Source organism: Nicotiana tabacum, chromosome 19 (genome assembly GCF_000715075.1).
Source record: "Nicotiana tabacum cultivar K326 chromosome 19, ASM71507v2, whole genome shotgun sequence".
Lineage (NCBI taxonomy): Eukaryota > Viridiplantae > Streptophyta > Magnoliopsida > Solanales > Solanaceae > Nicotiana > Nicotiana tabacum.
The window spans coordinates 148,970,515-148,994,473 of record NC_134098.1 but is presented as its reverse complement, the minus strand read 5'-3'; the positions used below and the strand labels follow the sequence as shown (position 1 = coordinate 148,994,473).

Genomic DNA, 23,959 nt, shown 5'->3' with positions numbered 1-23,959 from the left:
GAAAGAGATTTATTTGAACTGGTCTACATGAATTATTAATGAAGATCGAATGCAAAATAATAACCTGCTATAACAGGTCCGTACTTATATATATTAGCCACGAACACCAACTACAGAGAAAAACGAAAACTAGTACAGCTAGTATCATAATGATTATATTAATATTTATTGTACCATCAATCCATCCATACAACTTGAACTCTAATGGACTAATAATTTAAAAACCTTCAAGATTTAAACTATAAAAACAAACAAGAAGGCAACGTTTAGTAAAAGTCAAAATGCCGAGATGCTTGCCATTTTAGTTGACATTGGATAACAGCTGAGTCAGTCAAAATTCTACAGCTGGTTAGACAGAAATTTAGTATAGCAATTGGCCTAACTGTTGCCGGTGATGAGTTGAGAAAAGAATAAAAGAGTTCAAAATTCCAAGTTGCTATTATCATATGCAGTAAAATAGCTATAAAGGCTAGTACGATTTAGTGTAATCTCACTGAAAACTTGCTCGCTCTCTGTTAATTATATATCCATCGTACACGCTTTATTGATTACTTCTCTAACAAAGTTAAAAGGAAAATGGGAAGAGAGAAAGGGACAGGTGCAACATCTCAAGGTAAACAACACTTCAGCCACCCCCACAACTTGAAACTGGTGAATCCAACAGAATCTGAAACTCTCAGTTGCAATGCTTGTGAAAAACCAAACAATAATAACAAGCCTAATTTCTATGGCTGCAATAGCTGCCAATACTTCCTCCATGAAAACTACCTCAATGCTCCTCGTTTTCTCGACCACTCATCTCATCCTTCTCACCCCTTAAACCTTTTCCCTATTCCAACTTATTCAAGTCGTTCCTATACTTGCAAGGCTTGTGGCTCTAATGGCAATGGATTTTGCTTTAGTTGTGCTTGTTGCGAATTTGATATTCATTTGCAGTGTGCATCTTGTCCAAGTTCAATACTTGTTGACAAACACCCACATCAGTTGGAGCTCCTCTTCGGTTCTCCTTACGATGATAAGGATATCACATATGTTTGTGATATTTGCAACGTCATAATGAATAGGGACAGTTGGTTGTACTATTGCGCTGGTTGTGATTTTGCATCGCACTTACAGTGTGCAAGTACTCCTGAAGTTGGCGTTTTCCCCATACAGCAACGTTCAAATCCAAATCGATACCGGAATACAATTCCAAATCCAAATGCAACAGTGGAGATGATAAATTCAGTTAATGATGCTCATGAGCGGCTAATGGCAGCTCAACTTGAATCTCAGATTGCGGCACGATCACGACAGGCTATTCTGGACTCCATTGACGGGCCATCACGACGATACTCTTACTACTAAGTACTAACTGCTTTTATATCTTGATCATCCCATGCATCCACTTTGAATTCAAGTTTTCTGCAAAATAAATGCTTTGTTCTTATGTTGTTTCTTTTTGGAATACCTTTTCTTTCAGCTCTTGTATGTCTTCTATTCATGTTGGTGGACATGTTTCTTCATCTCCTTTTCAGTTTCTATGTTTATCTATTTACAGCTGTTTGGTATTCTTTTTTTTTGTCGGGTAAAAAAACTGGTAGTGTATTTTACTGGCACATTCATATGTTTGTTTCTCCGAATAACGATTTAACTAATTTAAGACACTAAATAAATCGGATTCTAGTTTGTTGTTTGCACTATAAACATCATTTTTCATCCGTCGTACGTGACCCCTTTCCAGTGGAGAATGGATTAAAAATTTGAAATGACTACAAATCCAAATAGCTAGCTAAAACTTAAACCCTGTGCTCAAATATCAACCTTAACTTAGAACTATGAGGATTTAAGAGGGAGAAAACTCAAACACAAGAAATTCTTATCATAGAAGCAATAATCCAAGTGAAGATTCAAAAGTTGAAAAATATTACACAGCAATCCCAATCATCCCTCAAAGGGTGCTCACAAGCCTTTAGACATTCAAGTCTTGACACCAAAGTGTATTTTAAACTAACATGCTGATTATATTCTTCTTATAATATGGATAATTGTATGCCTAAGGCCAGTTTTACAGTAGTAAAAGCACTTATAAGAGATTGTTGGCTGAGAGGCTTTTGCGAAAATAGCTTTTATATGCTTTGTCAACTATAGTCGTGTTGTTTTCATAAAAGAGTATTCAAGTTCTGCATATACAGAACATGACAGACTTTTCTATCTGTCAAATATAAAAGAGCTCAATATTTTTTTTCATAAAAGTAAAAATTAATTATGGTATATTATTTTTCTTCCTTCAAGAAAAGGTAAAATTTAAATATGGAAAGTAAATCCGACAAAATCCTAACAAGAACGAAGTTCAAATGTGAATTACAGATTAGAATAAGTCTAAATGTGGACTGCCACCGAATTCCATGACTCTCAATATTGTTGACTTCCAAAGTTACCAATTTGCCGAAATTGCGGTGGATTGAACTTACTATTCGTATCACGCACTACTACCTATAAAGCCAGAGAGAACTAAGAAGAAAAATGAAAAAGGAAATTAAGCAGTGGTGAATACATCCTTCACCAATCAGTCTTTTCAAGCATTGACTTCAAAAAACAAACAAGAAGGTAAAGTTTAGTCAAAGTCAAAATATGCCATTTAATTTTCGTAACCATTGGATAATATTCTACAGCTGTTTAAATAGACATCTGCGTCGCAATTGGCCAAGTTATTCCAATAGACGACTTAATAAAGGGGGAAAAAATGAAAGCAAAGTCGTCGAAGGAAACAACGTGGCTAAGTTGCTATTAGTTAAATAACTATAAATAAAAATACTACGAATTAGTGTAATCACTGAACTTGCTAGCTCTCCAATACTTCTACTGTACCACCCTCTTATTGATTACTCCTTATTTCAGTATAATTACAAGGAAAATCAATGGGAAGACAGAATCAGAGTACAGATTCAACAAATCAAGGTAAACAACACTTCAGCCACTCCCATATCCTGAAAATTGTGAATCCAACTGAAGCTGAAACTCTCACTTGCAATGCTTGTGAGCGAAAAAACATTAGTAATAAGCCATTCTATGGCTGCAATAGCTGTCAATATTTCCTTCATGAAAACTGCTTTAACGCTCCTCGTTTTCTCAATCATTCATCTCATTCTTCCCATCCTTTGACTCTTCTCCCAATTCCAACTTACTCGATCCGTTCCTATATTTGCACAGCTTGTGGCTCTGCTGGTAATGGATTCTGCTTTAGCTGTGCTTGTTGCGAATTCGATATCCACTTGCAATGTGCATCTTGTCCAAGCTCAATACTTATTGACGAACATCCACATCAATTGGAGCTCCACTTCGGTTCTCCTTACGATGATAAGAGTATCGTATATATTTGTGATGTCTGCAATGTAATAATGAACTGCGACAATTGGCTTTACTACTGCGCTGGTTGTGATTTTGCATCTCATTTATACTGTGCAATTAGTCCTGAAGTTGGTGTGTTCCCGAGACAGCAGCGTCCAATTCCAAATCAAAATCCGAACACAAATCCAAATCCAAATCAAACATTGGAGATGATAAATGCAGCTAATGAAGCTCATCAGCAGATTATTGCAGCTCAAATTCGTGCTCAGTTTGCGGCACGAGCAGGAGAGGCTGCTCTGGACTTGGTCGGGCCACCACGAAGATACAGTTACTTTTAACTGTGTAAATGTTAAACTTCACCTTATGCCTTATATTTTGACGTTCAAGTTTAATTGCAAAAATAAATACTCTATTAAATTATTTCTCTTTCAGATACTTTCTTCAAAATCAAATGTTATTAACAGCTACTATTAACAAATTATATCAGGTAACTTCAATAAGTTGCCAATGTTCACACTAAAAAAATAATAAATTTCTGATAATTAAAATAAAATAGTAGGTGACAAACAGAATTAGATTTCAAAGTAAAAGAAAAAAAGTAAAATAGGAGCAATTTGAACTTCGGCATATAATAATAAAAGTAATTTCAAAATTTAATCATGCACAGTTGTGAAAATAAGTTCTTCCCTATCTTTAAGCCTTAGTTTTTTCGTTCTTAACCCCGTCATTGCAACAGTGTTCCACACATGATTTGTGCACAACAACTGAGAATCGGACTAACATATGCACTAGCCCTATAACACAAGGGTTAAAGCTGCAGTTTTGCCAAAATAAAAGATCATGAAACCAGAAAAGCTAAAAGAAGGGAATTTGATGGGTGGAAGGGAGGAAATTAGAGTTTTAGGATATTGAGGTATGTTTTAGAATATGTAAGAATATTTGGAGGTATATAGAGTACAATACTTTTTGAATATTTGATATAATCGTGAAAGCGAGTGTTACAAATGGGTATATTATGAAACTTTCCCAATTATTTTTCTCGTTCTTTTATCCCTCTACTTTCAAATATTATCTAAATTTAACCTCCGTTGTACTATTCGGTTAAATTTATCCATACCGTTATACTATTCTACCATCAATGGCGGAGCCAGAATTTTCGTTAAGGGGTGTCAAAATATATAAAAGTAAACATACCAGGAAATTAAATGTAGTCAATACATAGTATATTTACATATAATTTATTTTTTACCTAGCTACACAGTGTATTTTTCATGCGAAGGTGTGTCATTTGACACCCCTTCATATAAGGTGGCTCCGCCACTGCCTACCATCAGCAAACTTTAAAAGTTACCCCTCAATCCGTTAGGTGACTCAGAATCTCCCAAATTATTTTAATTAAGTCATTTATTCTTCTTTTTGATCCACTATTTTCGAAATAGTTGACATTTACATGCTTTCTTAATTGAAAAAAAAAAGAAATATTAAAATAATATAACGGTTAGTAAACAAAGTATAGTAATTGTAGAATCTAAATTAGGTAGTTTGTCTAAATTCCAAAAGTATTTATAACACCCCAACTTTAATGAACGTTGCACCAAAGGTACGTAGACTTTACAAATATTAGTGATATTAGTTGAAGTTCCTTGGAGACTTTAAATTGTCGAATTCAATTTTGCTTTAATCAAATATCTACGCATTGTGCACTCTAAAGTTAGTCAATTGAACTTTAAACTAACTAGACAATAAAAAAATATACATGTACATACATGATGAGCAGCTATATATAATACACAATAAAAGATCCACTAAATTCTATGGTATGTATATGGTTGAAAAATAAATAAACTTTTAAACCAATTTCAAACCCATTATCACAAGAAGAGAAGTGGGTGCAATGGTAATTAAAATTATCCATGAATAATTTGTATAATCTAGTACCTTTAGCTTTCACACCAATAGTAATTTATGAAGATATTGGAGCAAGAAAACAACAAGTGATTTAAATAAAAGAAAATTGGGAGATTTTGGATTACCTAACAAATCAAAGGGTAAATTTTTAAAAGTTTGTTGATGGCAGGGATAAATTTGGTCGGATAGTATAACGATAGGGATAAATTTTTACCGGATAATATAACAGAGGTTAAATATAGACAATATACTGGGTATATTTGGCCCTTTTCCCAGCAACAATGATCAAATGCCAACTTGGAATTGCCGAAATTGCGGAGGATTTAACTTACTATTCATATCACACACCACTACCTATAAAGCCAGAAGAAAATGAAAAAGGAAATTAAGCAGTTGTGAATACATTAAGCATTGACTTCGAAAACAAACAAGGGGCAATGTTTAATTAGTCTAACTCAATATTTATATACGATGCTCTGCATTTTATTAACCAGTGGTTAATTACAGCAAAGTCAGTCAAAATGCTACCGCTGTTTTAGATATACTTTTGCATAGCAATTGGACAAATTATATTGTTGTCGCAGAGACGACTTAGTAAAGGAAAAAATATATGAAAGCAAAGTCGTTGAAGGAAAAAGAAACGTGGGCAAGTTGCTATTATTATAGTAGTTGTAGATCGCTATAAATACAAATACGAAATTAGTGTAATCACTGAACTTGCTAACTCTCCAACATATCCCTTAGGTTATTGTTACTCACTTACTCAACAAAATTACAAGGAAAATCAATGGGAAGACAGAATCAGAATACAGATGAAAGTAAACAACATTTCAGCCATCCCCACGTCTTGAAACCTGTCAATCCAGCTGAAGTTGAAACTCTCACTTGCAATGCTTGTGAGAAACCAAGCAATAGTAATAAGCCATTCTATGGCTGCAATAGCTGCCAGTATTTCCTACATGAAAACTGCTCCAACGCTCCTCGTTTTCTCAATCATTCATCTCATCCTTCTCACCCCTTGACCCTTCTCCCAATTCCAACTTACTCGAGTCGTTCGTATACTTGCAATGCTTGTGGCTCTGCTGGCAATATTGGATCTTGCTTTAGCTGTGCTTGTTGCGAATTTGATATTCACTTGCAATGTGCTTCTTGTCCAAGCTCATTACTTGTTGACAAACATCCTCATCAATTGGGGCTCCTCTTCGGTTCTCCTTACCAAGATAAGAATACCGTATATGTTTGTGATATCTGCAATGTCATAATGAACAGGGAAAGTTGGTTGTACTATTGCGCTGGTTGTGATTTTGCATCGCACTTGCAATGTGCAATTAGTCCTGAAGTTGGTGTTTTTCCCAGACAGCAACGTCCAAGTCCAAGTCCACATCCAAATCCAAATCCAAATCCAACAGTGGAAACGATAAATTCAGTAAATGAAGCTCATGAGCAGATTCTTGCAGCTCAACTTCGTGCTCAGATTGAGGCACGAGGAAGAGAGGCTGCTCTGGACATATTCAGGACACCAAGAAGATACAGTTACATCTAATTAACTGTATCGTGATCATCAAAATGCATCCGCGTTTCTGTTTTAATTCCAAAAAAAACAAAATGCTTTGTTGTTATGTTATTTTGTTTTCGAATACTATTTTTTAACTTTTGTATTTCTGATCGTTGATGATCAAGTTTGTTCATTTCCTTTACGGTTTCTATGTTTATCTATGACAATGTTTGTTTGATTTTCGCGGGTTTTGTTCTTTTTATTGGGTCAAACATTAGTGCCTTTGTTAGTACTTGGTACAATAATATGATCAGCATCAGTCATCATGAGAGATCCCCCCCCCCCCCCCCCCCCCAAACAAAAAAAATCATTGGATCGATTTAATATCAAAGCTCCATCTCATAATGTAGGAAGGAATAGATGGGTGGAAAAACAATCAATGAATATTTAGAAACAAGCATTGATCACTTGAAGAAAAAATCTAATCCTTGCATTGATGCCGCCGTAAAGTAAATTGAAGAGCGGGATGCTCAAATTTTAATAGGATAACTAAATAAAGATTAAAAAAAATAAGTTTAAAGTTGTTTAAATACATGTTCATGTAAGAATTAAATTATATTCATATAATTAATGATTTTGTCAAGCGAGAATACTAATCAGGGAAATTTATGCTATATACCTAAGTTTTTGCCGAAGATAATGGGTGTGCATGCATCCGCCATTGCTTCACGTAACAATCTCCTCATTATTAATCCCCATATAACAATCCCTATACTATTAACTACTGCATAACTATTCTTTATTTATCACCGCATAAACAGTCCTACATGATAGTCTTGCATAGAGGCAGAGCTAGCCCTTCGCTTTTTCGGGTTCGGCCGAACCAGTAGTTTTAATTCAGATTTATCTTATGAAATTCAATGAATAGGTGCGAATTACTAATTTAGAATCCGGTAACTTTAAAGAACTAAAATTTTGAACTCATAAATTTCAAATCATGTCTTTGCCTCTGGTCCTGCATAACCAGCATGTGAAACAAACGACCCCTATGACGATTTGATGGATAGAAGGGAGGAAATTTTAGACTTAATGCAAAGAAGACTGCTCGTCATAGCAAGTTAGCAACCATCCCTAACCTCAAAAGTATTTAAATATGGATTTTCCGATCCCTATTTCATTAATCTCTAATGTAGATGATCTAGATAATGAATTCAGAATCCGTTTAAGGGTCTATCGTAAAAGGTGTAAAGAGGCGTTAGAGGAAAAATCTTCATATGAGTTCAAAGTCTATAGCTTAATTATACTTACAGTTAGTTGACTCAATTAAAGAGTAAAAATATGTATGTGAAATCTTATTGAAGTGACGTCCAACTTGAGAAGATCGGTAACGCCAGTAAGAGGAACGATCAAATTAGAGATTGAAAAATCAGGTAAATATATTTCTTTTAATTATCAGTCAAAGGCAGACATATGATTGTTCGTCTGGCAAGTTAATTTTGAGATAGTTGCATTAATAAAACTCCAACTTTCAGAAGATGAATACAAATTAGAACAAGTCTAAATGAATTATTAGTCAGAACTACGATATTGAATGATCAAATGCGAACTTGGAGGAGCAAAAAGTCTAACAGTGAACTGTTACCGATACTTCCAAGTTCCATGAACCTCAAAACAGTTGACTTCCCAATTTTGAAATTTGCCGAAACTGCGGGGGATCTAACTTAATACTATTTATATCACACTTATTGGGCTAAACTAGTTTAATGATACTATTAACATTGTGTGACATTGTCCGCTTTGAATCAAACCCGTACGGTTTTTCCCAAAAGACCTCACATTATTAGGAGATCCCTGCACCTTATATGTACACTCACAATTTTTTCGACTACCAATATGTTACTTTCTTCGTACACCCAACAACAGTATTACACACGGCCACCTATAAAGGCTCAGAGAGCTAAGCGAGAGAAGGAAATGGGAAAGGAAATTAACTTCAGAAAACAAACAAGTAGACAGCGTTTAGTCTAAGTCAAAATTCAAAGATGCTCGCATTTTGTACATAACTATATAAGTAATATAGAAAGAAGAAAAAAGAGAGATTCTGTTAGCCATTTTGGATAATAGCTAAGTCAGTCAATATGCTACAGATGTTTAGATATGTTTTTGAATAGCAATTGGCCAAATTATATTGTAGTACGACTTAGTAAAGGGGAAAACAATAAAAGCAAAGTCGTCGAAGGAACAACGTGGCCAAGTTATTATCGTAGTTAATTAATGTCTATACATAGCAACTAAGAATCAGTTTAATGTCTATAAATAGAAGTAACTACGAATCAGTGTAATCACTAAACTTGCTACCTCTCCAATATATCCCTTATTGAACAAAATTACTAGGAAAATCAATGGGAAGACGGAATTGGAGTAGAGATTCAACAAGTCAAGGTAAACAACACTTCAGCCATTCCCACATCTTGAAACTTGTGAATCCAACAGAAGTTGAAACTCTCACTTGCAATGCTTGTGAGCAACCAAACAATAATAACAAGCCTAATTTCTACGGCTGCAGTAGCTGCCAATATTTCCTCCACGAGAACTGCTTCAATGCTCCTCGTTTCCTCGATCACTCATCTCATTCTTCCCATCCTTTGACCCTTCTCGCAAGTCCAACTTACTCAAGTCGTTCTTATACTTGCAAGGCTTGTGGCTCTGTTGGCAATGGATTTTGCTTTAGCTGTGCTTGTTGCGAATTTGATGTTCACTTGCAATGTGCATCTTGTCCGAGCTCATTACTTGTTGACAAACACCCGCATCAATTGGAGCTCCTCTTTGGTTCTCCTTTCGAAGATAAGAATATCGTATATAGTTGTGATGTCTGCAATGTAATAATGAAGACGGACGATTGGTTGTACTATTGCGCTGGTTGTGATTTTATGTCGCACTTGACGTGTACAATTAGTCCTGAAGTTGGTGTTTTCCCCATACAGCAACCGCATCCAAATCCAAATCCAAATCAAAGTCCAGATCCAAATACAAATTCAGCAGTGGAGATGATAAATGCAGCTAATGAAGCACATGAACAGATTATTGCAGCTCAAATTCGTGCTCGGATTGAGGCTCAAGGAAGAGCGGCTGCTCTTTCACTGTGGGATTGAGCGGCCCACCACGCGAAGATACAGTTACATCTAACTGTATCGTCACCATTTAATGCATCCGCTTAATTTGAAGACGTTCAGTTTTAATTTCTTGCAAAAATAAATGCTCTGTTGTTGTGTTCTTTCTCTTTCGAGTACTATTTTTTAACTTTTGTATTTCTGATCGTTGATGATCAAGTTTGTTCATTTCCTTTACGGTTTCTATGTTTATCTATGACAATGTTTGTTTGATTTTCGCGGGTTTTGTTCTTTTTATTGGGTCAAACATTAGTGCCTTTGTTAGTACTTGGTACAATAATATGATCAGCATCAGTCATCATGAGAGATCCTTTATGCTTGTTTGGATGATTGTTACGTATCGTTTCATAATGTATTGTATTGTATTGTGCTGTATCGTTTGATAAATATAATATTTTGATAGATTATATCGTTCGTCGTCGTTTTATGATATCACACACAAGCAATATGAAGAATAAACTTGTAATATTATTTTTTAAAAATTATGATACGGTATATAAAAATGTAAGATAAATGATAAAATAAAATTATTTAATAATAATGAAGGGTGAGATTGAGAGAAAAGACAAGGTAACGACGCGACAACACAAAATCGGTCGTTACGTGGCACATTTTGTCGTAACGACGGATTTAACGATACGATACAATAAAATTTAAGTAACAATCAAAACAAACATCGTATTTAAAGTAACAATACGATACAATACAATATGTGACAACCATCCAAACAAGTTGTTAAAAAAATTACTAATTGGATCAATTTATAGAGATTTAAGAAAGAAAAAACAAGAATAAGAAGACAGAGAAGATAGAAAGATTTACAACCAATTCCAAAGCTCCATTAGTAGCATCAATATAATCTGGTAGCCATCACCACTCACCTGCATACTTAATTTGCAGTTATATATAGGATGATTTATCAATCCACTCTACCAAAACCAAAATCAAATCTTAATTTAGCCTAGATGTACGATATATTAGCTATGTGGGCACCTAATCTTTTACTATATTTAAATTTTTATCACCTTCTACTCTGTAATATTTTTAGAAATTAAATATATATTTTTTAGCTTTGTTACATTTTTTTATATAGGGTAAAAATTAAAAATAATTTAAAAGGTCAATTATTACTATTAATATTATTTTTATTTTTATCTTTATCTTTATTTTAAAATAAAATAAATTTAAAAAACTTTAAAAAATTAAATATATATTTTTAAAATTTTCGGATGGGAATAAAAAAATAGGAAAAGTAGAAGTATGGAATTAAAAAATAAAAGTAAAAGTAGGTAAAAATTATTAAATAAAAAAGTAAAAGAAAGTGAAAAATTAAAAAAATAAAAGTAAAAGAATGTGAAAATTTAAAAAATAAAAAGTAAAATAAAGTTGGAATTAAAAAATTAAAAGTAAAGGTAGGTGAAAAGTTTAAAAAAAAGTAAAATAAAGTGGAAATTAAAAAAAGAAAAGTAAAATAAGTGGAAAAAAAAGTTTAAAAAAGTGAGAATTTAAATATAATAAAAGTAATTAGTGAGAAATTTAAAAATAAAAGTAAAGGAAAGTGGGGAATTTATTTTATTTTTAAAAAGAAGAAAAATAGGAAGTGAGAATTATTTTTAATTAAAAAATAATAAAATAATAAAATAATCTTAAAACTAATCTGAAAATTTTCGAAATTTTTTGTATAAATAGAAGAGAAAATGTAAGGAAATAAGGAGGGATTAGAGAGAAATGTTTTTGCTTCTTCTACGATAAGGGAATTTTTATTAGTGTCATTTTTTCTTCGTCTTTCTTTCAAAAAAAATCAACTGAGAACCCAGCCGAAATTCAGTCCAAACACATCTCACAAAACAACTCCATAACCACCGAGTGCTAGTATCAGAGTTTTGGAGTTTCGAGGTTACAGATACTCTTTGTGGTTCCAGAGGTCCATCGAGGTAGCCGCCGTCAAAGGTTTGCGGTCGTGGTCTTTGTTCTCGGCTCGATGGTTGAGTTACAAAAGTGTAAAGTTTGATCCAGTCAATATAAAGGTCTGTCTTCCTATTTCATTCCAGTTTATATGGTTTTCGTTCAAGTTTCGTGAGTATTCTATTTGATATTTTGTTATTCTTCATTTTTAGTTCATTGAGTTAATATTGAATTTGTTCTAATTGATTTCTTCCACTTAAGAGTCTTGTTTGCTTCTTTGCTCAATCTCTCATAAATGCCTTTCATATTTTTGGTTCATTTGATTTTGTTGTAATTAGTCTACTAAATAATTTAATGTGTTATCTTTATTTTGTATTGTGAAGTGATCAGTTAGACTAATAGAGTAAACTAACAAATAAAGAAGAGTAGGGTTTGAAAATTTGGACTGGATTTCATTTGTAACATTTGGGTTACTGTGGTAGTAATTTGAGAATGAATTTTGGATTAAATGTTGGGCCACTAGAATAAACTTGAAGATCGTTACACAAATAGCCGGTCAGATTCAATATTTACTTTTTCTAGCAGGTATACATAAATTATATATTATTTATACATAGTTATACATATGTTATATACTAATTATACATATATTATACATCCATCGGCTATTTTTAGTTTAAGAGATTAGGTGGACGGCTATTTGGGTTAATTCTTCTTATTTAATTTCAATGTAGTAACGTAAGGCCTTGAGAATACATTTGAGTCAGAAATGGGACAAAGACAATTGGAGTTGTGACCAGTTGTCCGATAGGACGAAACAAAAGAAAATCAGACCTTTAAGATTTTGGGCTAAAATAAATTCGGCTAGGCCCACTTCTATGATAATAAGTTGTTGGCCCAATCCAATAGGAGCTATAGTTGACCCATTCTTTGTAAATTCATTTAGCTGGCTATAATCATCTTCACATCTTGGCCATTAGCTTAATATTTAAATTACATCAATTGTCCACAATAAATTCCATACCTTTGGACATTCACACACAATCTCAAATCTCAGGAAAACATGGGGAAACAAAATAAAAATAAAACAATCTTTGAACTCCCGTAGTTTGTTTTAGGCGCGATTAATAAATCATCATGACCATGGGTACGGTTCTCGTGACATGATCACGATACGTAAACCTCAATTCGAGTGCGCGTTTCACGTGACTTGACCACAACTTCAAATAATAATGAAAATAAATATGTTTTAAATCGCGGGTGCATTTCACGTGACGCGATTCGCAATATGTACAAAAACAAACGAGTGTGTGACATCGCGACTTGTTCAAATAAAGTTCCATAAATATTAAAAGCAGTCAAAAAGTAAAAATGCACAATAGGTTTTAAACATATAATAAATCAGATAATTAGGCTACTTATTAATAGTTGAGCAACCGTGCTAAAACCACGAAACTCGGGAGTGCCTCACACCTTCTCCCGGGTTAACAGAATTTCTTACCCGGTCTTTTGTGTTCACGGATCATAAATAAGAGTCAATTTGCTCGATTTGGGATTCAAAATAAACCGGTGACTTGGGACACCATAAATTATTCCAAGTGGCGACTCTGGTTAAATAAATAATCCCATTTCGAACAGTGTCACTTTAATTGGAAAAACTCTCATATCCCCTCGGGAAAAAGGAGGTGTGACAGCTCTGGCGACTCTACTGGGGAAAAGAACCCAGAATCTCTAGTTCAAGGTTCAAAATTCGAGCTTAGAATAACTGTTATACTTGGCTTTTGTTTATTATCTGATTTTTACGTGTTTGAGCCTAATGTGTTAAATGCCGCTTTTTACCGCTTTGATATTGTGTGAATTGTATATAAACTGTTATGAAACTCTTCTTCTCTCTTAGTCTTCTAAATCTTCTGGGAAGCATGCGCTTCGCATGGCTTCTTTTCTGTTAGAGTCATACCCCTAATTTTAGAACGAGGATCGGACAAGTTGCAAATTCGGTGAAGCTTTTGTATTTCCGGTACGTTGCCCCCATCGGCTCGAGTTGTCCGCTCGGGTAAGCCAGGTCTAGAACAATACACCCACGATTTAAACTTAAAGTAACATTGCCTCAGGCCGGACCTAGTAGGTACGTTTGTTTGTATCACGTGCATTCGACTTTGGGGACTCAACACCGGGGTTGCGTCCGTCTAGGACAGGTGTACCCAAATCAAAAGACCATCCTGATGCGTCTTACATGTTACTTGTACATTTGTTTGATTCGGTTTGCATGTTGACCGGTTTCTAAAACCGGGAAAGAAAATCAAGAAAAAACAAGAGTGGGGCAAAAGAGAGAAATTTAAAAAACCAGGTATTTGAAAATCCCAAAAATCTGCCGAACTTTTGAAAAAAATGGAGTCATTTCAAAAATACGCCAAATATTTTCAAAAATAAAAGTCATGCTTTTCTTACCGAACTATGCGGGTCTGATTCTCACCGGATGTGAGATACATAGAAAAACCTTATCGGTTCCGGCCCACAATTTTTAAAAATCCAAAAATATTTTTCTTTACTTCCTTCTTTAGAAAAGTCTTTATTTGAGACCCCAATTTTCAAAAGAAAATCCAAAAATAATTTCCCTTTCATTAATTCCTTCTTAGAATTTTTTTCTTAGAAAATCTTAAAACAATTATTACTAAATTCAAAAATATTTTTCTTCTTTTTCGAAGTTTTTCATTCGATAATAAAAAAGAAAAAGAAAATTCAAATCAAAATCCAAAATATTTTCTTCATTCTTTAGAATTCCTTCTTTTAAAAAGAAAATTTCAAAATTCCATAAAAAGAAAAAAAAACTCCCCAAAAAACATCAATATTTAAAAGTCTTTATGAAAAAAAGAAAAAAGAAAAATGGGTCAGTCTGTCACGCCCATAACCTGGGAGCGAGACCGGTACCCGGTGCCTCACCTAACCTAGCGTACCAAATTGCGACTAAGGGACTCTGAACATATAATGTCATAATTTGGCCATGGGGCCACCTTGCAAGACAATTTGCGAAGCAAAATATAAAACTGAATGGAAACTAGTGCTGACTAAACATCAATATAAAGTTGGGCCGACAAGGCCGTCATAATTACTACAACCGACAAACCAACAAAATATACATACCAGGCCTACAAGCCCAACATATTGCACTAACCAACAGGATATGTCTACAAGCCTCTACAGATGGATATATTATGATCGGAACAGGGCCCCAACCTACCCATAACATATATACATACATACAGAAGATGTACACGAAAACCTAGACCCGATAACTCCGAAGGACGTTGAGCTTACCGATCAGGCTGAACTCTGGAAACACCTACTCAGGAGGTCTACCCGTCTGTCTATCTGAACCTGCATACATGAAATGCAGTGTCCCCAGAAAAGGGACGTGAGTACGAAATAATGCACCTAGTATGTAAGGCAATAACATAACTGAAAACTGAAACTGAACTTATAATATAATAACTCGAAGTAACTGGGAGTCAAAGACGATCTGAAGATATACTTACCTGCTGATACTGACTCAACTCCTTCAATATAGTAAGTAAAATAAATGTCCGACCTTATAAGGCTCGGTACGTGTAACTGCTCGGTCGTAGTAGGCTCGCTCATAGGTGCTCGGCCATACTAAGCTCTGTATCTTGGCCATCCTGGGCTCGCTCATAGGCGCTCGGCCACAGTAGGCTCGGTATATATAACTTACCATCTGATCAGAGGTTGCCCAATAGGGGCCTGCCCATCGATTATAGCTCGATGGTGGTGAAAATACTGTAATACTGTATATATATAGACCTTCTGCTCTCTTGACTGGAAGAAGACAATATTCAATTTGAATATAGAGTCTCGATAAGGAATAATACTACAACTTATGAGACTAGAATAATGTGAATAAATTCATGAATACGAACTTCTCTTTATGTCCCATTATCAACACATGTAGCTACGAGATCATGCCAAAATGAATGAAGGTTTTAGCCTTAACATACCTTAACACAATCTTTTCAATCACCAAGTTGAACTAGCCTCTTCTCACCTTAATCTACAACAACGATAATAATACTATCATTAAGTTACGAAAGGTATAACTATCGCACAACGAACGACATGCTTATTTGGTATTAAACGAACAACATCTCCCATATAATCCTTACTTCCTCCAAATTCAAGATAACACCAACAACACCAAAAAAAAAATAATAACAACATATATACATTATTTTCCAACCTTATGTACATCACACAATACTACAAAACAGCCCAACACACGCCAATCTCTTCATACACAAAACGACCGCCGTAGTAGTGTCAACAACCCGAAAATATTACGACGAACGACCAAACCAACATCCTGCATTTATGTGGTATTTCTCCACACCCTTCCTCCTAAAAAACTCCACAAAATAATAGTAAATCATGCAGCCCAACAACAACACCAAACAGCCCACAAAATAGTCCGCTACAAGTGAATAACTCGAACTCACGGCTTTCGATTACCGTCTCGTGAGTTCTTACAAATATAAAATGACTTACTATGTATATACAGCAGTAAATAATGGATGAAAGAGAGCAGTAAATTTACCTTATTTGTTGGATAACTCAGCTCCTATCTTGATTCTTCAAACTCTAGTCTTTACCTCTAATTAGAACTTGAAAGGGAGAGAAAATCAATTGGGGTTTGTGGAAAATTTTTGGGAGAATATTTGCAGATATTAAGTCTGGTTATTTTGCCCTATTATCATCCTAATATATGAAGGGGATAGGCCTTTAAAAGGCCTCTTTGAACGACTCGAACTGGCCTAGTTTTGGACGACCCGAACTGGCCCAGTTTTGCATTCTCGTTTAAGAAAGTAGGTGACAGTCTGCGCAGTCTCGCAAAAACGCCCATATCTCTCTACTCTGATATCGTATTGACAAATGGTTTAATGCGTTGGAAAATAGACTCATAGATATTTAATTTTATGGGTGAACACCCCATAACTCTAAGTATATTGGAAGAAAATTGTAGTTACATTTGACCTAAAGTTTTAGTAAAACTTATGAACGTAACTTGTGATAACTTTCATCGACTTTTGTTCCACCACTCGCTTGACTTTAAAACATAACACACGACTATCATACGAATAACATAACGAATAACATAACCTCCATATCATATTAAACACCTTGGTCTCACCCCAAAAGTACATGCTATAACATTCCCAACTTGTCGGCTTTCGTCAAAATATTATTTTCTTCAATTCCTTTAGCTTCTGAACCTTCCAACCCTATTTGTACTTGTTGTTCATGATCTTCAATATCTGTAACTTCTGAGGTAACATGATTAACTTGTTTTATATATTTTCAAAGATGATCTCATTCTTGGGTCCTATATTAGTTTGCTCACGACACAGTTTTACGTACGAAAATATAGGGTGTAACACAGTCTATTCCCGATCTTTCCGAACTATGCAAGATCTGATCATGTGGCGTCATGATACATAGGAAATCTCCATCAGATTCGATCATTGCCATCAAATAAACTGAGTGAAAAAAAAAGAAAAAAAAAGAGTGACAATAATAATAAAGAAAACAAAGAGCGAAAAAAAAAAGAAAAAAAAAGAAAGCAAGAGTGAAAAATCCAAAAAGAGAACTCTGTATCCAGTTTGACAAAGAAAATCGTGGAAGGTTTCAGTGAATATGCTGTCAAATGGCGCGAGCAAGCCGCCAAGGTAAAGCCTCAATTGGATGAAGCAGAAATGGTTACGTTCTTCCAACAGGCCCAAGAGACGGACTACTTCTATAACATGATGTTCGCTATGGGTAATCCATTCACCGAGGCTATCAGTATTGGGGAGATGATCGAAAATGGTTTTAAAATGGGCTGAATCTTAAGTCATGTTGCCTTTAAGGCCACATCACAGGCCGTTAGGGTTCTTATGAATAGAAATAGGAGATAAGAGGGAGCCATGATGGCTTCGAGCTCGAGGGGGGTCCGCAGGTCACTCAACCAATCATATATACTTCCTAAGGTCCCACAACACTATTATTCCCATCAAGATGCTGCTTATGTCGTGGCACTGCCTCCCTATGCGGTGATAAACGCACAACCTTACACGCGGCCACAACATTATACACAAAACAGAGCTCCACCTCCTAGAAATGTCCGTACTTACTAAGCTCTATATAATACCCAACCAAATGTTCCCCAATACAATCTTCGCCCAAGAGAGCCCATCGAAAGGAATCAGTTCATCCCTATTGGTGAATCATATTCAAGTTTGTTTCAAAAGCTAATCGAGTTAGGTCTGCTGCAGCCAGTGGCCCCGAACCAGCCAAACCCCGAGTCCCCCTCGCACCAAGCGGATGCTAGATGTGAATACCACTCTAGAGCAGTGGGACATGATACAGAGGTCTGTTGGACCCTTTAAAGGGCAGTTGAAGACTTGATGATCCAGCATTGAAAGCCACAGTAGCTATTGCTGCGACATAAGAGAAACCTAGAAATGGGAGCTAAACCTGAAAAGTTCTTTGTCATATGGGAATCTCGATAGTCGGTCTTGCTATCCTTTCTACGTTCGGATTATTTCAGGGTGTAATCCGGATGTTTTACTTTTATTGTCTTACTTTCTGATGTAAACCTTTCTATCTTTAAAAGTTTAAAAAAATCAATCGAATGGAATTAATATTTCATTGTCCAAGAATGTCTCTTTTCTTAATCTTGTCACTTTTTCTTATTCTCTTTTCAGTTCTATTAATGCAGATCTTAATTACATGACATGCTTGTGGACTTCATTCCCAGATCCTAAAATAATGTCAGACCTCGAAATAATGAATCAAGAAACAGAATGTTTTGAAGACAAGGCTTGTAAGAAAATAAATAGAAAATTGGAACGAAGTTGAGATTCTCTCTCTTCGGATCATTGTTGAAGCTGATATTGAGGATAAAGATTGGGTCAAACATCGACTGGAACAATTGACACCGATTTATGAAAAATGATTGGCCGCAGTTTGCCACGTGCAATTGTACCAACAAAGAATGGACCATGCCTACAACAAGAAATTGCGCCCTAGAAAATTCGAAGTGGGTCAACTCGTTCTGAGACGTATTCTCCCGCATCATGAAGAAGCCAAAGGAAACTTTGCTCCTAATTGGAAAGGTCCATACATTATAAGAAGAGTATTACCCTCTTTGGAACTTGAAAGTGTTATAGGAAAAAAAAGGAAAAGGAAAATTAAAAAAATAAAAGAAAAAAAACGAAAGAAAATCAGAAACAAAGTTCATTGAACTATGTTTGACTTGATTCCAAAAGGATACATAGACATCCTCTCTCTGGGGTTCAGTCACACCAAAATAAAAATCCACATTCCCCAAAAGTTGAAACTGGGTAGAAGTTATAATGGTTCGGTGATGGTTTCGCCCGAAGGGTTCCAAAGTTGTAATTCAATCCAAATCCTTTTCACCTAAACCCTTTTCAAAGTCCTTCCGATCAATCAATGAGAATGTTCATGAATTAAAATGAGAGAAATGAAATGAGAGAGTTTTATTGGTGAAAACCCTCACGGGCACCGTAAGACGATGGGAAGTAAAGAAATTAAAATGAGAGATTTTTGTTAGTGAAAACTCGTAAAGAGCACTATAAGGCGATTGTGAGAAGAGAAATGAGAGAGGTCAGTTGGTGAAAACCCGCAAAGAGTGCCACTGATCGAAAAGAGGATCTTTACAGCCATTGGCATTAACACAGTCCTAGGTAAGGTTTCTTGGTTTCAAGGCAAAGTTTGTGATGAATTTCTGAGAGTCGAACAGTTTACACAGATCAGGCATCAAGTCCAAAAGGCATGACATGTTCATTGAAGTGCGTAAGTACTTGATGTCGCCCAAATTCACACCACCGATTGAGATTGTGAAGCGGTCGATGCAATTATAATTACCCAACTTTGAGTCGGGGTCGATTCCTCAGAGAGCTTATATTGGATTAGGTATATACTTAGACTAGGTGTATGACGTGCCTAAAATGCACTTCCACATACTTGGTTGTTTGTTCCTTTTTTATTCATTAACACTATTGTTTCTACCTAAACATTAAAAACGGACTCAATCCGTTAAGAAGGTTGTCACGCCATCCATCGTTGGGAAGAGCCACCCGGTTCACACAAAACCCAACTTTGGAAAGAACCGTGGCATTAAGAAAACCAAAGGCTTATTGCTCACTTAAACATAAAAAGAAGCTACCGAATCAAAAAGAAGCTATTAATATAAATAAAAAGCTAGACTACTAAGAAAATAAAATAAAGAAGCTATGAAATAAGCTACTGAAAGTAAGACAAATGAATATATAAACCGAGGGGAATAACATATATACATCAAAAGAGAGGGAGGAATATATACATAATGAAAGAGATAATAAAGATAAAAGAAAAATAGTATTAAAGTTATTACAGGCCAATGTCATCAAATCAAACCCACCAAAATAGACCACCCCCTGAATAAAAATAAGCATTGTCCTCAATGCTTAGCAAAATCAAAATAAGGGAGGGTAGAGAATAAATAAAAATCCCTATGTGGTCTCAGGGTGCATGGAAGCATCACCATCCTCGGGCTCCTCCTATTGGATCTCATCATCCTCTGCTCGGGGAACAACGGGGTTGGTGAACATCTGAAGCACCTCATCGGCAGTATGGGTAGCAAGGTCTGGCTCGTCAGACTGGCCAGCTGGTGCCTCTGCTGATGGTGCTGCTGGGTCTGCGGGTACTGATGGATCTGTCTCCATCTATAGGTCAAATGGTAAATCACCAGCTGCTGCAATATTTGTCACCTCCTTTCTCAATCTCTCCACTGATTTCTTTGAGGCCTAGGATTTCCTCATCTTCTTCACATGTTTGCCCAACTACTCAATAACTTCCCCATGTGCCACCAGTGTATCCATAATGGTCTTCTGGTTGTCCAGGGTCTTCTTCAATATTTTCTCCACCGACGGAGGAACCTGTGGTGCTGCTGGTGTAGAAGACGGTGCTGCAACAACACTGGATATGTCAGACAACTTTGAAATAACTGTCTGCATCCAGTTGTTGAGACTCACCAATGTATGGGAGACTCGCAGTGCAGTGAGTGGATATGTGGATGAGGCAGGCAATGGTACTGATGTTGATGGTCTAGAAGATTAAGGTGTGGCATGTCAGCTATCTCGGTGGAAGGACCGGCCGTTGTGGAAGGCATGAAAGTTGTAGATGGCTCAACAGCAGAATCTGTAACCACACTGATGGCTCATCAGACTGGCCAACGGTGGCAGTTGCCTTACCCTTGAACTTTGGGTTTCTCGGACCTTGCAAGGAGTACCATGAGAAGGGCTTCTTGGCCCGCACTTTTGTATCAAAACTCCTCGACTCCATCTTTGCATCCGTGAAATATTTTGTGAGGATGTTGGGATATGCATAGGAGATTTCACCTTTCCGGACAACCACTGACATGTTGGCCGACATGATGGCACCCACATTAATTGGGTACCCGGCCATGATAGATGCCACCAAAACAGCTCGGGGAATCGGAAGATTGTTCTCATTCTAGCTTGGGTCAATACGGCTGCACACAAAAGTTTGCCACCCCTTTGCTTCAAAGTTGAGGGTGGACCATGCAATGGGAACCCCTGTTGTGATCCACGGTGGTGGTGGTCCTGAAGGAGCCAAAATATCTGTTGACCAAGGGCGAGCTGTATCACCCATAGCAAGCTTCTCCAAGTACTGGATTGCCTCTACCTCCTCGAATCCCAAGTAAGTGTTCGGAGTGCTTGGGTCGAATCTGACTTTCAAATTTCTCACTTTGGTCACTTTGGTACCCTTCTTGATGTGTGCCACATTGGCATAAAATTCACGTACCAAGTGCTCTTTGGCATCCATAACACTCTGGGTGAACCGCATCCACCCCTTACACTCCATGAACTTCTTAAGGACATTTGGATTGTATTTATCCAAATCCTCCAGCAAGAATTATCGCTCAAGTGTGAGCGATCTCTGGGCCCACCACTCTCTAAACTTTGCAAAGGCAGTCAAACTCACGAACCTATATTCCCATACTTCTTTATTCTTTGACCTCTCTAGGCCGCCCACTCTAGTGTCACCTCCCCTACTATCATCAGGAACATCATCATCATCTACTACAACTGGTGCAGAGGGAGTGTGTGTAGAGAAGGGCGCTGAACCCTGGCTACCGGCATCAGAATTGTGGTGGTTGGGACTGGGCCTCAGGTTGTACCTCCACTGAGTGACCCTCGGAGGCTTCCCTAGATGGGACATACGAGCTTGAGTCTGATGGCTCTGTGGCCCTACCTTTCCCAGTGGTTTGCTTTTTGGTTATTGATTTTGATTGCACTCCTAGAGGTTGAGTGCCCTTTCCTCGGCCTCGGGAGGGTTCACCCCTTCCTCTAGATGTATCACCTCTGCCTCGTGACCGAACCATTATCTGCAATACGAAGCACATAAGTTAGTTAAAGTTCAGAAGCATGTTAACAGTTGCAGGAAATTAGTGTACAAACGAGACAGTGCGGACCGCACAATATTAAGTGCAGCCGCAGACTGCCTTGTGCAGATCGCACAATTTCAAAGTGCGGTCGCACATACTTAAGTACGAACCGCACAATTGTGAGTGCGGCCGCACAAAACTAGGTTCAGATTACTGGTTCTCTGAAGTTCCAAAGTACGGTCGCACATATTTTTCTGCGGACCGCACAATTTTGAGTGCGGTCCGCACTTTTCATGTATTATATTTTTCCCTAACTCAAGATCTACAGACCGCACAATTTTGTGTGCGGCCGCACAATCAAAAATAAAACGGCACTGACTTAGGTTTTGCAATTTTTGCACAATTTAAACATGGTATTTGTAAATTAAACATGATGAATGATCTACCCAGTCCCCAATAAGCACATATGAAGAACATTTAACCTTTTAGGCCTAAAAATAACTATACTAATTAAGAACAAAAACTAAAAAATTGAAAAATCTAAACATGAATTGAACATACAAGTGATGAAGGATGCAGGTAAGAATCTACACTGATGAAATGAATGTGGATTGTGAGGTACTTTGTGTGCAATGTGCTTGCTTAGGTCTCAGAAGTGCAGAGTGTGTAAAGTTGTGAATAGTGCAATGAGGTCCTATTCACACCACTGATTGGGATACTTAGACTAGGTGTATGACGTTCCTAAAATGCACTTCCACATACTTGGTTGTTTTTTTCTACTTCTAAAATTTATGCTATTGTTTGTAAATGTAAAGCTATAGAACGATATTTTTGGTGTTATTGTTTTTAAAGTTTATAAAAGATTCTAGGGCTGTGACTTCCACCTATGTGGTTACCTAACAGTTTGTGGGCTTTAGGGCATGTTTCATTGGTCGGGGTCTAATATAGCAATCAACACGTGATTACCCACTCGATACCTCAACGGTAGTATGAGTAGTTTTGCCCAATTTAGCTTTCTCAAGCCCAAATGGGTAATTCATAAAACCGTTGATATATTCTCAAGTCGGGTCTTACTATCTCTAGATTCAACCCTTTAATAGGGGCTATAAATTTCTTGAGTTCTCCCCAATTTCTTGTTAGCCAAGTTTTCCTAGACTTATGTTACACCCTGTATGTCCGAAGGTGACGTATAATGAATATGAGACTTATTAATCATGATTTAAATGATTTTAAATTCATAATATGACTATATTTGATGGTTGGAAAAAACACATAAAGTTTGGGGGAAATCGGATTAAAGTTGCGGAAAAACAGACTACGAATTTGCCCTATAACATAGCTTTTTGAAAAATATATTTTGTATGTTATATGAGGGTATTTTTGGGACATATTATATACCGAATTGAAGGTCTTGTAATGTAGTTTCCAACGCTCTTAACCGTTTGTTCATACAATATCCGGATAAAAAGATATAAGCATTGGAAAATGGGTGAATCGGAGGGTGCCAAGCTAGCACCTTTTGACTTTTCAAAAGTTTGATAAATATGTTTTAACTCGTCTCTCTCTCTCTCTCTCTCTCTCTCTCTCTCTCTCTCTCTCTCTCTCTCTCTCTCTCTCTCTCTCTCTTTATTTTACATATAATCTGACCAGAGACACGATAAAATAACGGTCCTTGAGCTCTCTAATAGCTTCAAA

At 36.4% G+C, this 23,959-nt stretch overlaps 4 protein-coding genes across 4 annotated transcripts; all 4 read left to right on the top strand.

Moving 5' to 3' along the window:
• Positions 1-480: 480 nt before the first annotated feature.
• LOC107783130 (protein VACUOLELESS GAMETOPHYTES-like) lies at positions 481-1,510 on the top strand. Its single transcript, XM_075239815.1, has one exon. The coding sequence runs from the start codon at positions 577-579 to the stop codon at positions 1,345-1,347; it is 771 nt and encodes a 256-aa protein (XP_075095916.1). The 5' UTR covers positions 481-576; the 3' UTR covers positions 1,348-1,510.
• Positions 1,511-2,714: 1,204 nt separating this feature from the next.
• On the top strand, positions 2,715-3,833 carry LOC142173897 (protein VACUOLELESS GAMETOPHYTES-like). The gene has a single exon (XM_075239814.1). The coding sequence runs from the start codon at positions 2,901-2,903 to the stop codon at positions 3,666-3,668; it is 768 nt and encodes a 255-aa protein (XP_075095915.1). The 5' UTR covers positions 2,715-2,900; the 3' UTR covers positions 3,669-3,833.
• A 2,129-nt stretch (positions 3,834-5,962) lies between these two features.
• Positions 5,963-6,975, top strand: LOC107783133 (protein VACUOLELESS GAMETOPHYTES-like). Its single transcript, XM_016604107.2, has one exon. The coding sequence runs from the start codon at positions 6,026-6,028 to the stop codon at positions 6,779-6,781; it is 756 nt and encodes a 251-aa protein (XP_016459593.1). The 5' UTR covers positions 5,963-6,025; the 3' UTR covers positions 6,782-6,975.
• A 2,086-nt stretch (positions 6,976-9,061) lies between these two features.
• On the top strand, positions 9,062-10,116 carry LOC107783131 (protein VACUOLELESS GAMETOPHYTES-like). The gene has a single exon (XM_016604106.2). The coding sequence runs from the start codon at positions 9,136-9,138 to the stop codon at positions 9,883-9,885; it is 750 nt and encodes a 249-aa protein (XP_016459592.1). The 5' UTR covers positions 9,062-9,135; the 3' UTR covers positions 9,886-10,116.
• Positions 10,117-23,959: the final 13,843 nt, after the last annotated feature.

What these genes read in the sequence shown, in the direction of transcription:
- LOC107783130 (XM_075239815.1), top strand. Translation starts at nt 577, where the DNA reads ATGGGAAGAGAGAAAGGGACAGGTGCAACATCTCAAGGTAAACAACAC.
- LOC142173897 (XM_075239814.1), top strand. Translation starts at nt 2,901, where the DNA reads ATGGGAAGACAGAATCAGAGTACAGATTCAACAAATCAAGGTAAACAA.
- LOC107783133 (XM_016604107.2), top strand. Translation starts at nt 6,026, where the DNA reads ATGGGAAGACAGAATCAGAATACAGATGAAAGTAAACAACATTTCAGC.
- LOC107783131 (XM_016604106.2), top strand. Translation starts at nt 9,136, where the DNA reads ATGGGAAGACGGAATTGGAGTAGAGATTCAACAAGTCAAGGTAAACAA.